This window comes from Bos javanicus, chromosome 11 (assembly GCF_032452875.1).
Source record: "Bos javanicus breed banteng chromosome 11, ARS-OSU_banteng_1.0, whole genome shotgun sequence".
Classification (NCBI taxonomy): domain Eukaryota; kingdom Metazoa; phylum Chordata; class Mammalia; order Artiodactyla; family Bovidae; genus Bos; species Bos javanicus.
Genome location: NC_083878.1, coordinates 95,180,596 through 95,196,773, shown reverse-complemented (window position 1 = coordinate 95,196,773; position 16,178 = coordinate 95,180,596). Strand labels below are relative to the sequence as shown.

General features: G+C 41.3%; 1 protein-coding gene across 1 annotated transcript in view; it reads left to right on the top strand.

Moving 5' to 3' along the window:
- The window catches only part of PSMB7 (proteasome 20S subunit beta 7), a 57,415-nt gene that overhangs the window by 4,331 nt on the left and 36,906 nt on the right, over window positions 1-16,178 (top strand). The window contains exon 5 of the mRNA XM_061433500.1: window positions 4,441-4,556. Within this exon, the coding sequence (XP_061289484.1) occupies window positions 4,441-4,556 (116 nt within the window). The remainder of the gene's footprint in view (window positions 1-4,440; window positions 4,557-16,178) is intronic.

The following is a 16,178-nucleotide window of genomic DNA, read 5'->3' as shown; positions in this document are numbered from 1 at the left end:
ATACTTATCCAGTTCCTACCCTGACTGTACTGAGTCTTTATGTCAGCAGTTTCCATTTGTTTATGTATGTAATCATCATCCTAATACTAGAGAATTATCACCTATCAGATTCTTCCAGGACAGTGTGAAAACTTGTTAAAGTACATCTGTTGTTAGGATAACTGGACACTTGTGATTTTGATTTTAAATGCAAAGCTCCCTCTTGTGGTTTGTGTGGTGCATTACATTTAAAACAACTTTTAAGCTTGTAAAATTACAGTAAATAGCCTATTTCAAGATTGCTTGCAACGTCATTTAAAGCATTTAGCTAAATCTAGCTAGATGTTTCTGTTGATCTCTTTAGAATGTTTCAGAAATTCTAAAATCTCTTGTTTCAGTGTTTGATCTTTTGGTTAACATACTGTGTAGAAGTTGAATTTTATCAAAGTTTTGAGAAGAAAACTTAAAAATTTATGCCAGGATCATTATGGTTCTGTCTTTTGACATTTTTGCTAGTTACATAAAGTGAGTCACTAGTATGGGGGGGAAAAAGCATAGATTTTGACTTTAGAACGTTGCTTCAAATCGTGTCTACAGTGCTTACATTGTGTGACATTAGCCTGTTCACTTCACTCTTCTTAGCCTCAGTTTCTACCTCAATAAAATGTGGATAATAGTTCTGTTTCTCTAACTTTTGGGGAGGAAATGAATAAAGAACCAAGCTTATGCAGTGCCTTGTACAGGGCCTGATACACAGATCCTCATTCAGAGGCTGAAATAGAGTACAGGGTGTACTCTTATTGCTATTTTTTTCCTCCTAAATAATCCATTTTCTTGTATGTGAATCAGTGAGAAAAGAGGGTTTGATAAACAAGTGAGCATCTTTTTCCTTACTTAAACAGTAGTTTTATTTTTTTTCGTTGACTAGATGTAGAAGATGTAAATGATACTTGTTCCTTCTGAATATGGAACCTTCTTATTGAGTCTATCAGAAATGTTTGATATACTAGTCTATATTCTGGAAACTATTTGAATATGCAGAGGCTTTAAAAACTTATTGTACTTTTTGCCCCCCCTTAACAAAAGATATGTATATCCATTGTAGAAAATTTTGAAAATACTGAAAAGCCCAAAGAAAAAATTAAAACTTTGCCATTTAGGGAGAATCACATTTTGGCTTTGTATATACATTAATGCTTCTAATCTTTTTGTTTGTTTGTCCATTCATTTGATCATTCCTTCTGTCTTTCTTTCCGTAAGTGCATGTTCACAGTAAAAAAGCTAATATATGTTTAGATAGATAAGCAAAAAAAAAAAAAACAGAAATTATCTGAATTTCTACCACGCATAAGCAGTTGATGCTAACAGGTTAATGTACACTCTTCAGGGTTTTTCCATGTTTAATAATACATATTTTGTTCTACCAGAATGGGATCCCAGTTGTGCTTTCTGTCTGTAGGTTATGTTGGTAATATAACCTGATCTTTTCACCTACGAGTGCATCTTGAGTAATTTCCATGTTGGAATATTTCAAAAAGAAAATAATCTTTTTTTCATAAGTTATTATAAAAGTAATGTATGATCATTGTAAAAAATTCAGACACTGAACAAATGTGACAGGAAGGAAATAGATTTCAACTGACATTCTGCCACTGAAGCACATGTACTATGAAACTGAGATCTGCTTTTTGAGACCTTTTCAATAGCACCCACTCCAGTACTCTTGCCTGGAAAACCCCATGGATGGAGAAGTCTGGTGGGCTACAGTCCATGGGGTCGCTAAGAGTCGGACACGACTGAGCAACTTTCCCTTTCACTTTTCACTTTCATGCATTGGAGAAGGAAATGGCAATCCACTCCAGTGTTCTTGCCTGGAGAATCCCAGGGACGGGGAGCCTGGTGGGCTGCTGTCTATGGAGTCGCACAGAGTTGGACACGACTGAAGCGACTTAGCATCAGCAGTAGCAGCAGCATACTCTGCATATACACATGCTCATATATGTGTTTGCAAAAGTGGAATACTGCTCTGTGTTATTTTGTAACTGGCCTTGTTCACATAATAGTGTATTATGGTATTGTTCCCATCAGTAGATGAGCTAGCTCAGCATCTAGGGATTTTACTTTGAGCCTGTGGAGGAGTCTATAGACCTGTAACTCTCCTGAAAGAGTGAAAAACATCTGTGTACACTTGTTGTGGGTGAGGATTCCACAGTTTTAATCACTCTTTTAGAGGGGTCTATGCCCCATAAAAATTTAAGAGCCATTGAGCAACATCTTAATTTTTGTTGGATCACAGTAATCTATATTATTAACCAATTTTTAAAGAGTAACAATATTGCCTGTTTTAAGATGTTTAATTATAAGGTATTCTGTGGATCCTTTGGAGTGTAGAATCTTTAGGTGCTTGTGTTATTAATTCTTTAGGCTATATTCTAAAATAAATTCCTAGAAATGGAATTGCTGGGTCAAAGATAGGAACATTTAACATTTTAATACATATTGCCAAAATTGTAGCCGAGAGATTGTTCTAAGTTGTACTACCATCAGTTGTGTGTGAAAAACGGGTCCTGATTTTTAATGATTATGTAGTGTTCTGTTGTATAGCTAGCTGTATTAGTTTAGGTAGTTCTGACTGTTTCCACTTTTCTAGCATCATAAACAGTTACTGCAGTAAACATTCTTATGAATTCATTTCTGCATATTTGTCCTTTTATATCTTTAGAATTAGATTCCTGGAAATAGAATTTCTGGATCAATTTTTAAGGATTTCATTGACTTGCCAAAATAGCTTAGACTCTTTTAAAGGCATCAAGCAGATTATGTTTTAGCTTGGAAGGGAACTAGCTGGTTATTATTGACTTTAACTAAACAGTCTGTTTGGCAGGATAGATATATATATATATATAAATATATATATATGTATATGGATCAAGCACTGGGCTGGGGTGGGAGTGGTGGGTCTGGTGATTCTCTGACTTCTTATCCCAGAGTTCCGAGATCTACTCTTGAACCTGCTGCCAGCTCATGTGGCTTAGGACCAATTTCTTCCCCTGTCTGGGCCTGTCTTCCCTCTTGAGACTGCTTCTAAAATCCTTCCCTGCTTTTTATTTTTTCACTTATAAATGGAAGATCTGAAGTAATGTATTGGTAATCAAGGGACACAGGAAGTATTGGACTTGACCTAGAACACTTCCTGATGGGTAACTGTGTCTCAGACAATCTAAAATTAGGACTTTGGTTTTTGTGTTAATTTATTTGTATCAATTTTAATGATTGTATCATCAGGCAAATTCAGCATATTTTAGTTTCATTTTTCTTCCCAAAGAGCTAAAGGCTTAAACTGCTGCTGCTGCTGCTCAGTCGCTTCAGTCGTGTCCAACTTGGTGTGACCCCATAGACAGCAGCCCACCAGGCTCCCCCATCCCTGGGATTCTCCTGGCAAGAACACTGGAGTGGGTTGCCATTTCCCTTTCCAATGCATGAAAGTGAAAAGTGAAAGTGAAGTCGCTCAGTCGTGTCCGACTCTTCGCAACCCCATGGACTGCAACCTACCAGGCTCTTCCACCCATGGGATTTTCCAGGCAAGAGTGCTGGAGTGGGGTGCCATTGGCTTCTCCAAAAGGCTTACACTGGAGAACTTTAAATCCAGCATGTTTATCCAGTATAGCAGTTCTAATGGAAAAAAAATTGATCCATATATAGGGAAAGAAATCTATAGAAGTGTAAAACCAACCAAGTAGAGGGTCCAAAGGAGCGAATATGTGCAGAATTAAACAGATGGGGTCTGGTGGAAAATGTCTCTCCCATGTTCCTGAGAGAGATGACTTTAAACTGTGGACAGTAGCAATGGGTTTATAAACTGTCATGGAGTTATTTCATGGTTCACTTCCCTGCATAATGAAATACTTATTTCTTTTACTCAGTATGAGCTCTTATCTGCCATAATTTTGTGGATTTATTCAAGGGAAAGGTATTTTGACATAAGGGATTTTCCTGTGGTGAGGTTGATAATTTGAACAGTTTTAGTTCGGCGACAATTCACTATTGACTTGGAAGGGACCTTATTTGCGAATCACAGAGGTCTGATGGGAGGGGTGTTCGTGGTCTTCGGAGTAAGCCACGCTTGGCTCTGAGACTTCCTAATGTCTTTGGGTTGGTTTTTCCTTCTCTACAATAAGAACTATAGTGTCTTCTTTTGAAGGGGGTTGTGAGGCAGAGATGATGTACAGCACATGGGTGCTTCATACAATTTACAGTTTTTTTGACTGATAGATGTTCAGGTATGTTTGCTCCATTCCGTATTTTTTACCCATCAGAACAGTAGCTATTTAATGAAGCAATAGTAGTGAAAGAAAAACTTTTTGTTGTCTGACTTCTCATGCAGCTTTTGAATAACTTATAGTGAAGCAATGTAAACTCATTTTTTTTTTTTTTTTTTCTTATGCATGCTCTGATCATCAGGTATCAAGGTTACATTGGTGCAGCCCTAGTTTTGGGGGGAGTAGATGTTACTGGACCTCACCTCTACAGCATCTATCCTCATGGATCAACTGATAAGTTGCCTTATGTCACCATGGGTGAGTGTAATGTTTCCCTGATGTTTCAGAATCCTCTTTATTTACCAAAGTAGTTTCTAAAAGAGCTGGTTTATTTCCTGATAGAAGAGGCAGCACAATGTGCTTTGATTCCGTCTGCAAACATCTGTTGATTTCCTCCTGGGCATTAGGCCTGTTTCGTGTGCTTGAGATACAGCAGTGAACAAAATTTAGACTAAATGTCTTGTCTACAAGGAGTTTATATTTTAGTGGGTGTGGACAGACAGTAACAACAGCTTTATGTTAGACAGCAATAAATACTAGGAGAAAAAAACATAATATAAGTGATATTATACCACGGTTATGCGAGATACTACCTTTGGGGGAAACTGAGTTAACTGTGTACAAAAACTTGGTTTATTATTTCTTACATCTGCCTGTGAATTGACAGTTATCTCAAAACAGAAAGTTAAAAAAAAAATTAATGCAGTGTAAGGGGACTTGAGAATGTTGGGGTGGAAGCCAGATAATACTGTTAAACTGGAAGGTTACAGTAGGTTCGTGAAGAAGGTGAGGTTTGAGTGAAAGGGGCTCCCAGGCAGAAGGAAGGCTAGACTGGAGGCCTGCCTTGGGGGAACAGGCCTGGTACGTGCAGAGAGTTTTTAAGTGACAGAGTCTCTGTTTGCCATTTAATCTCTGAGGGATCCTGGACATTTAAGGTTCCTCTCTGAACCATGATTTCCTCACTCTGAAATGGTGTCAATAATACCCACCATGTGTACAGGTTACGATGATTAAAAATAATGTATGTAAACCATCTGGCCCAGTGCCTGTTCTACAAATAGTAGCTACACTTTTTAGGTCATTACACATTTTAGGTACATTTGTATTTTAGCTCTAAATGCTAGATGAGTATTTGTTTTTTAATAACTAAAAAAAAAAGTGATTAAAATTACATTAGAAGAGTTGGGATTTTTGAATGTAACTCTCATGCTCAATTTCTGAGTGAAATTGCATGTATCTAATTTGAACAGGCCATGTGTAACCGGCACTGTTCTAGATGTTGTTTAACTCTCACATTTTTTGTCTCGGTATCTTGGCTCTGCAGAGCCGGGGATAACTGCTGCCTTGAATAGTCTGAAAATTGTTAGTGTGAGACTTTGCTATTTCATTGCGTTTAATACTTAAGCCTCTTATGAGGTTTGTATACAACAGATGTTCCCTGTTTGTGAGAAGAATGATTTGCCCCCAGATACCATATGGAATAGTTATTTTAAAATGAAGATACAGTAATTTTAGAATTGTTTTGAATTCTTTGTTCCATTTTATTTGTTATCCCCATCAAGATACTGTTTTTATTTCTCCCCATCTGGTGCCTTTAAATGGTAGTAAAGGTGGAATAGTCTTTTCTATTAAGTAGTTTCATTTCTTCTTTTTTTAATTAAAAGAATTTTCACACTTGCAAGAAGGTAACAAGAATGTACAGTGAATAGTCATATATACCCTTTACTCATTTTTGTCACCTAACATTTTACCACATTCTTGCTCGCTCTCTGGTGGATTTTTACTATTTGTGTGTGTGTGTGTGTGTAACCATTCGAGAATAAATTGTGGACAGTATAACCCTCTACCTCAAAATCCTTTAGAATGTTTCCTCACATCACCTTGATGACATCATCAAAATCAGAAAATTTAGCATTGATACAAGGCCTTTTCATTTTTACGATGGGAAAATTGAGTTGGTTTCTGTTGCTTTTGAACTGTAGTAATTTGTCTTATGAGCATCATCCCAAACTTAGGAAAGGTGGTTGAAAGTGAGTAAAGCAGATTTGTGTCTGCTCATTTCATTCCTGCAAGTCCACTTAGTGCTCTGTCCTGGCCAACAGTGATCTTGCTTCCCTCCAAGTCCAGTGTGAGTCCACGGTGACGGCTCCACACTTCTGCTTAGAGATCATTACTCTCCATAGTCTGGCTTTGCTTTCATAGAAGATTAAGAAGAGCAAGATACCAGTCACATCCGATTTTAGAGACACAAGTAAGTTGTTACTTTTAAGGTTTAGTTTGTTTGTTCCCATCTGTTCATTTATTTATCGACTATTTCTTGAGTGCCTTCTGTGTAACAGCACTGTAGCAGGCTTCACAGAGCAGTGGATGTCTGGATCCTTGCCCTCAACATACTCGCAGTGTAAGGGGGGAGATAGATGTATAAACTGACAAGGGCAGTAGGTACAAAGGCCCGTGGAGGCCCAAGGGGGAAACTGGAAGAGAAAGCTTCACTTCACTTGAGCTGAATCTTAAAAGAAGGATAAGTTACTTTCACTCATTTATTAGAAATTTATTTAGCCTCTACTATGTCCTCGGGGGGCTTCCCAGGTGGCGAAGTGGTTGAGAATCTGTCTGCCCTTGCAGGAGATGCAGGAGACATAGGTTTGGTCCCTGGGTCAGAAAGATCCCCTGGAGAGGGAAATGGCAAGCCGCTCCAGTATTCTTCTTGGGAAATCTCCTGGGCAGAGGAGCCTGGTGGGCTACAATCCTTGGGGTCTCTGAGAGTTGGATACGATTGAGCCACTGAGCATGCATGTGCTAGGTACTGGGAAAGTAGTGGTCAGGACAGCACTTATCCTCAGGGCTTATAGTCTTGTGTGTGAGACAGGAATTAGACAGGAATCTAGTACACATTAATAAATACACATTAATCTGAAAGAATGCGCTGTGCTAAGTGCCCTGGAGGAAAAGAACAAATTATAAGGGAGAATTTCTAACAGGAAGGAGTATGTGGATAATGGGTATTTGGAAAGTCCTTATTGGACAAGTGACAGGAAAACATTTTCAAATGAAAAGTACTTTATGAACATGACAAACATTCAAGTGCAGGAAAATATGTGAAAGATAAGTCCCTATTTCATAGTAACCAGTGTTAAGAGTTTACTGTGTTTTTTCTCAGGAGGCATTTTATGATCCACCTTTATAGATCCCTATTATCTGTTATCTATCTGTGTATTCCTATTAAAAATACACTGCTGAAGTTATGCTGTAAATATTGTTCCATTCCTATTAACTTGTTTCAAAGAAAATTTTGTATCAGTGCCTATAGATCAATATCAAATCTATAATAACACTGTCCTAGAATTGTACTGTATGTCTGTACCAGGACTTAAGTGACCATTTGTCCTGTTGATGAGTGTGTGTCTTGGTGAGCTTGTATAAATACATCTGATAAATTCCTGGTAGTGGAGTTTCTGGATTAGGGTGGGCATGCATGTTGCTCAGAATTCTCTGTTGAAAGCATTAGAATCACTGGATGATTTAGGAAAGGAGGAATTTTTTTTTTAAGGATAGTAGATGACTCACAGAATAGCTGGGAGGGCAAGACCTGGGTGTGGGGCTGAGAACAGTATCAGAAAGCATGCTGCCGCATGGGCCCGTTGCAGGCAAAGGTAGAATCTGCAGACAGCACTGCTGGCCTGGCTGGCGTAGGCCTGCTCTCTCCTCACTCTGCTGCCCCGGCTGCCTCATCCAGAGCTGAGGCTTCCTGCCATCTCACTCACAGTCAGAGAGTTCCTTCAGGAAAGGGTGGGCGCTAGATTGTTGATGGTGGGTAAAGTTCAGTCATCTGTTCTTAGAGTGGTGGGGTTCCCCAGACACAGGAAATACAGCTTCTGGGCAGCCCCTAAAAGTGACAGGTGAGTGCATCTTACCTTTTGAGAGCTGTTGCCAAACTGCCCTCCAAAAAGATAACACTAACTTATATTCCTGGAGAAGGCAATGGCACCCCACTCCAGTACTCTCGCCTGGAAAATCCCATGGACGGAGGGGCCTGGTAGGCTGCAGTCCATGGGGTCGAGAAGAGTCGGACACGACTGAGCGACTTCACTTTCACTTTTCACTTTCCTGCATTGGAGAAGGAAATGGCAACCCTCTCCAGTGTTCTTGCCTTGAGAATCCCAGGGACCGGGGAGCCTGGTGGGCTGCTGTCTCTGGGGTCGCACAGAGTCGGACACGACTGAAGCAACTTAGCAGCAGCAGCAGTAATTTATATTCCACCAGGAGAATGTGATAATGCCTTTCTCTTATAAGTTCTCCTACTTTGGGTATTCTTGCCAGTCTGGTAGGTGAAAGATGGGAAAAAGTAGCTCTTAAACTGAAACCTGAATGGTAAGTAGGAATTAGCCAGGAATTTGCCACCCTGCTCCCTACCTGCCAGAGAAAGATTTTTCAGGCCCTGCGGTGCGTAAGGGACCAGGATGGTCAAAGGCCAGAGTTTAGCTGGATGGGTGAAGGGAGTGCTCCATGTGGGGGGCACAGTAGAAGCAAAGACAGGGAGGGATGAAGATGTCTGGGCTTTCAGGAGGGTGGAGGAGAGGCACGGCTGGAGAGCAAGTCCGGAGAGTCCCATCGTACAGGCTGAGTTGTCTGTGTCGTGGACGTTCCCGTCTGCTGTTTCAAGCAGGAGATGATAGGGTAAGATTCGTTGTTGGGGCAGGCTTAGGAAGGAGGATTGGCATGGGGAAGTCTGGAGGCTGAGTGAGGTAACATCTGGCCGGAAATGTTGAGAGTGTGGATGGGTCCAGGGGTGACCACGGTTGTCCTGGAGACCGCTCAGAGACCGCTCAGAAACCAGCCACTTGGCCCCATTGCAGTCTCTGACCATCCTCTCCCGCGCTTCTCAGTGCCAGTTCCTTCCCAGCTCTCGACCTCAGTGCTCCTCTGCTGGCGTCACCTCCCTTCCAGCCTGGCTCTGGACCCTTTTTCCTGTTTCATTTCCTCTTCCTCCTCCCCTGGTACCTCAGGCGTTTGTGGCAACAGGCCCCGCCCGCGCCCTCCTGTCAGCTGCTCCTCCCCACTGCTGCCGTGCTGCCTCCTTTCAGAAATGCCTTTTCTGAATGTTCATACTCCTCATCCAGGGCCTCACCCAGAAGCCTTTCCCTCGCGACTGCCTCAGGCTGTTAGCAAGTCCGTCTCCAGGCACTTGGTGTGAAACTTGATTCCAGGATTCAACCTTGTCCGTCCTCTGCTGTCCCAGCCCTTGTCCTTCCTGCCCCTGCAAGAGTCGGAGATCTCTGTCAGTAGAATCTGTCTTACTCCCAGAGTCTGTGATTCAGTGACTATTAGATGTTGAGTTAATGTTCTGATTCTCTAACGTGGTTGTGTATGTATGAATCCTAGTGTTAGAAGCCTTAACTGCTGTTTATTGTTTGTGAACAGGTTATGGAGCCCCAGGGGAGGGTTGGTTTAGATTGTGTTCCGTTGGCGTGGCCCCGGTTGGGCCGTAAGAGAACAGTACAAAGCATTGCATATATGATAGGTCTTTTTTTTTTTTTTAGCTTTGTATTATTTTAATTTAAAGCTTATTTGGAGGTGTCCCTGTGCCAGTGTCTGCTGGTGCTGTCACATTATTTTCAGTTATAATTCCCTGCAAGGGATGCTGTCATTGTCTTCTTACTGATGAGAAACCTGAAACTTGGATTCACTGGCCTGCCCGTCACCATCCTGCCTGGGAGCAGCAAAGCTGAGATTTGAACCCTTGTCCTTCAGCCCAGGCACGCCTGAGCTTACCACAGCTGCTTTGATTTTTATCATCTTACAGATGTTACTTCATTAAGCTATTAAGCCTTGCTTCTGAATACTAAAAATATTTACACAAATTCCCAGGGGCATTTATTTGTTTGGCATATTTTTGACTGCCCTTTGTGAAGATTTTCTGTCCTGCACATTAAAAACAGTATTTACTGAAACAGCTTTATAGTATCAAAGGAAACTTTTCAGAATTATACACAATTCTACCATCCGAAGACAACATGAATTTTATATTTTGTTTCTCTCTAATCCAAGTCCATTGTGAAGAGCAGCCTTTTATCAGAGAATGTGAAATAAAATAACAGTTTTTGTGCTGTCCTGGTTTTGTCTTTGTCATTCTCTTCGTTTCTTTCAGCCATTGTTCACTTTTGAGCAGGGCTTGACGCCTCTTTCCCTGTGGTGGGAGCTGTGCTGGGCTGCCTTTCTTCCTGATGAAGGAGTTGTTCTGGCTTCCCGTGGAGGTGTTTGTTGTTTTCCTTTCTTCTCTCTTTTTTTTTTTTGAGGAGATGGGGAGTTCGATATTGAGAGAGAACCCCAGAAATGCCAAAATGTGGTGGTTTTTGTCTTAATTCATGTGACTTACTTTGGGTGAGCTACAAAGCAAACCTCCAGCCACAGATGAAATAGAAGGCCCTCCTAACTGAAATGTGCCCACTGAGCGTTAACATTCCCTGGACGACTGAGGCTTTCCCTAAGCGTGCTGTAAGTGAGAAAATGAGTATTTCGTGTAAATTCTCATGTTTTAGTGAAAGTACCGAGTTTTTTATTATGAAAAATAAAAAGAGAGCTTTGTAATGGATCTTTTTTTTTTTTTTTCCCTGAGTTATTTGACAGTAAGAGCTGGAAGCTACAAATTACCCATAAGACAGGGGTGTCTAAATTTTGTCTACCCACGGGCCTATTGGTGACTAGCCAGGCGCCTGAAGGCTACTCTTAATTTACATGGAACAGAAGACACCTGTCTCGTCTTGCGCATCTCTTAACCTTCTGGCACAGCTCCTTGAGCATTGGGTCCAGGAGCCTCCTCGCTGAGGGCTCGCCTTCCTGAGGGTTTGCTTAAGAGAAGAAGACATCAAACGCCTCATGGTGTGGCCCTCGGACAGCTTCTGTCCTAAAACCTATCTTGTGAGGAGGATGCCGTCTGTAACGATAGCTGTGTTCATCCGGTAGCTTTCCCGCTTGCGGTGCCGGCAGCTGTGAGAGATCCTTTACTGATAGAGTCTTTGCACTGCTCTGAGGTGGTTGCCATCATCCTTGTCTTATGAATGAGGATACTGAGGCTCAGAGAGGTGTGCCGAGGTCACACAGCCTGGAGGTGTGTGGTCTGGCTTGGGAACCCCGGGTCTCTGTGGCTTTTCCCCCTTGGCTTGGTTGTTGCTGAGTGGTGTGTGGCAAGTGGTTCAGGCCAAATGTGATTTGATCCATTCTCAAAAAAAGAAAAATGCACCCCTTAGGTTTCATTTAATTATTTTCTTCTTTAAGAACATAATTTGCGGGAGACTGCAGGTGATCGATGAGTGGAATTGTGGAAAACTGGGCAAGATTTTTTTACTTTTCTTTATTAAGAAAGGGAAAAGGGTTTTGGTGTTCTTTTTTTTAAATAGACAAAATGTGGGTTCTTTTAATTCTCAGATTAATTAGCTTATTCTTTTAACTTGCCAGCTTTTCTTTATTAAACAAACTGAAGTACTGTCAGGAGAAGCTTGGGGACCATCTTTTGCTATTAGTTTGGCAGTGCTCCTTGTAGCTGCATTGGCAGCGTATATAAAATTTTTATTTTGCCCACTTATTCACATAGAGAATTAATATGAATGAAATTTAAAGCACGACATTCCTGGAAATGAGGCCCTTGGACAATTTAAGAATACTAACTTAAGGAATAAACATTGATATGCACCATTAGGGAAGGCTTTGGGTCACTGCCAGGGCCGTCCAGGTAAAATTCTCTCTCCAGATGAACTGGCTATACAATTTCCTAATTACTGGAATGTACCTCTTAAGTCCCAGTTTACAGAGCCCCCTAGCAATTAAAAAGATTCGTGACAGAGTAAACATACCAGATGTCTCACCTTGTGGGCAAAGAAGAGTCTTAGAATTAAGTTGGAACTTAGGAACATCAGTAGGGAATTCAGACCTACCGTTTTTCTCCATATTTTTACTCTAAAGTGCAACCTTCGCGCAGGCATTTTATTACCTCCACATGACTCGATTTTAAAAAATTTCCTGTGCTATGTATATCAGACCAGTGCACTACAAGATGGCAAATATTTCTTCCACATTAATTTTCAACTCTGAAATCAGATGTGAAGTCTGATTTAGCACTGTATTTAGTTCGGTGGCCTGTGTAAAAGCCTTCTCAGAGGGCACATACTTGACCAGAGCTAGTCATCTAACCTCTCTGAACTTCAAACCCCTCGTTTCTAAAAAGAAGCTGACTGACTTTTTTTTACTTGATATCACTGGATCATTGGGACGCTGCAGTATCACATGTGTGAACATGCTCTGTAAAGCACTACATGCTTTCCCCTGCACATGTGCTGTGGCATCATTTTTCATTTTTCAAGGTAGGGTGGGGTTGTGAAAAGAGCTGATCTTTGTAGTCAGACTGGGTTCAGATCCAAGTGCAACGTTGATTAAGTATTTGAGCATTGATTTCTCCTTCAGGAAAATGGAGGTTCTAAGGTCTGTTCATGGGAAATGTGAGGATTAAGCAAGGTACCACATGTAAAAATCTTTGTGTGTGAAACATCATTGGTGTTTGGTGCATGGTGTTTTGATAATTTTTGTGCTAACACATTCTCTGTGTGCAGTTCTGTGTACTAAGATTTTCCTGGCAGTTTTTCTTGCTTTGATTAAATAAGATGAATTTCAGAAGATTTAAAATGTGTGATGCATGGATTTTATGTCTTAAAGTTTATACCACTATGGGATGCCAGGAATTAAGTAACTGAGAACCAAAAGCCCATGAAAGTTGGATTATGCATCTTGATTTCCTGGTTGTTGCAAAGGTGGTACTAAGCCAATAGATGGTGCCGTTATGTTAGGAAATGAGAAAATATTTACTTCTACAATTCATCATGTTTCAGGGAGTGTAACAGAGCCAGTCCTTGCTGGTTCTTCATCTGTTCTGATTAGTGTGGACTTTGTTCTTGCTTCTGTGTAAAAAATATTAAATGTTTCTTTTTTTACGTCAAGTAGTGAGGTATTGAATTAATATTAGGGTGCTCTTCCTCTTGTTTTTTCTACTCTTGACATTTTACCACGAAATCTTTTGTAGTTTGAATTTAGTCCTTAGTTTACAGCCAAAAAAAAGCCCTTGCCAGGGGTACATTTCAGAAGTTAAATGCATTGCGCACAGTTTTGAGTCCTTTGCTTTAAACCCTATTTCAGAGAGACTGAGGTTAATTATTAATTAGTTCATCTTTACCTGCTCTTGTTTCAAAGTTGGCCCTACTACAAAATGTACTCTCTTATTCTTGCTAATATAACCTAGTGCTTGGTCATCTTTACTTCTTTATTGGACAGACCAAGAGGAAAGTCATTTTATATATCAGAAGACTTTTCATGTGGAGGTCATATAGTTAGGGATTTGCTGGCAACCAGATCTACCATTACTAGCTGTGTGGTTTTGGTTAGGTTCCTTTACCTCTGTGATCTTAATTTTTTGTTTGTTTTTCATCTATAAAATGGAGATAATACAGGTGAATAAAATGAAAAAATATGCAACAGTGCTTTTGCACATTTTCCCTAGTATATAGGCTTTATTATTCACCCGAGGCTCTGTGGACAAGATAAACCTTTACCTACACTTAAGATTAAGTGTGTTTTTATAAATTGTTAAACTCTGTGGTCCTTTGTCCTTGAGGGTTCTGAAGGACAGGGAAACTTGGGAAAAGCCTGCAAAGGGATTAACTTGCAATTTGGGAAGCTGTTTTGAAATGTGGACCGGCGTAAAGGTGCCTTTGAAGGCCTGTCAGCTCCGACTGCCTCAAGCTCCCGTAGCGGGAGAGGGAAGTGTGCGCCCTGCGGTCGGCGGTGCTGAGGGGCAGCTTGATTCCTGGCAGGGCCTGATGAGGGTGGGAGCCTGATTAGGAAAGGCAGTATAATTTTAAGGTAATTTTCATCCTCCGTCTTATCCTTTCAACATAGAGTTAGTTGACTACTCTGAGTTTTCTGGCCTTAACACATTGTGGTATTTCATTGAAATACATTAATAAAACACAACCTTCACTTTTTAGGCCTGAATGCCCCAAATGCTAGTCTTTTCTTAAGAATAAGTGTTTATAGCCTGTCAGGTCAGTGAGACGTTGGCAGTTACAGTTATAAGAAAAATCCCCGTTCCCTTTAAGTGGTGTTTAAAATGATTTACTTAGAATAAAATTTAACTCCTTTTTTACTACATTACATTTAGAAAAGGAACTGCATTTCTTGAGAAATTACTTTCTGAGTGAAAATGTTGTTGGATGCTTTAAAATCTCTTTCCTAGCATATTAAATGCAATATATATATTTTTTATTCATTGGGGATAAAAGATTGACTCTGACATTGAGGTACATTTGCTGATGAAAAGGAAGCATTCTTTCCCCTCACGAGGGGTTTAAATGTAATACTCAGTGCTTACTCAGGAGTGAAAACATCAAATTAAACTGTTTATGCTGACAAAGGACGATTATGGATTTCCGCAACCCATGCAAGATTGTCTGATTGCTTGGCCTGCCTCTCCACGAAGCTTTTGGCCAAGATAAGTCTTGAAATGGTTTAATTATAAGTAATGAAATGCATGCATACAATTAAACCATTTCAAGTCAGTGTCTGAGTTTTCCCAGGCGCTGAGAGGAGTCCCACTGCTCTCTAGTGGCTGAATGTGTTCCCCTAGCACCATCATTGTTTTATTTTCACAAGTCAGCTCTTCACACTTTGTCGGTGTTGGCCTGCAGAGCAGGCACCAACACCAGGAGACCAGGCCTTGTAGACCAGAACAGGGTGAAAAATGATCCCAGTCCATGGGTCTGTGAAAGCACCAAATTTTGTCCAGGATGAGCAGCCAGTTGACTAACAATGAGCAGGTGTGAGTAAGCGCTCTGTCAGGGAGAGCTGACACTGATGGATGAGAACGTTCTCTGCCTTGCTCCTTTATTGCTGCATACATCTTACACCCTGGCAGGCCACAGTGGCAAACAGGTCCTTGGGTGCTTAAAATGGACTGCTTCTTACCAAAAGGAGCAGCTTTCTTCCTGAAAAGATCTGGTTAAATTGATTTGGGGGGAAAGCAGTAGAAATCCATTTCCTGCTCCTCTCAGAACTTCATGGGAAGAAATTTTAAGGACCTTCATTTCTATTAAAGCTGCCAACCCTGAGACTTGTTGAGTATGATTGTCTAAAAGAGCCCCTAGAGAATAGGAACCTTGTCCTAGAGTATTTGTAATAGTTTGCTCTTACTGAGCTTTTTACTGTGTGCCAGGCATCCTGTCTTACACGTGCCATCTCGTTCAGATCTCAGCCAGCCTATGAGGAAGACATGTTCTGTCATCCTCCCCTTTGTGTTGGGGAGGCAGCCAGGGCAGTAGGGCTGCTGTCTTGTCGTTTCTGGGGCATCATTCACCTTGTCTTGATGAGGTGGTGCCTCCTGGAGCAGTTTGGCAGCCCTGCAGGGCTTCGAGGGCCTCAGTGAGGTGCTGGGGGAAAGCAGGGAGGAAGCGCAGAGCTGTGCACGTCCTGTGCATCTGTGTGTCCCGGAGCCTGCCACCCAGTGGGCACCTGGGATGGTTGGTTTGAGACAATGAGTGGGGAGTTTCACCTTCTGAAAAGTGGATGGGCTAGAGCCACCAGTGAAAGTTGCTCAGTCGTGTCTGACTCTTTGCAACCCCATGGAATTCTCCAGGCCAGAATACTGGAGTGGGTAGCCTTTCCCTTCTCCAGGGGATCTTCCCAATTCAGGGGTCTAACCCAGATCTCCTTCATTGCAGGTGGATTCTTTACCAGGTGAGCCACAAGGGAGAGCCACCAGACCTAGGTTTGAATCTCGGCTACCCTTGCTGACTTTAAATTAGCTGAGCCTCACTTTCCTTGTCTGTAAAATGAGGAATT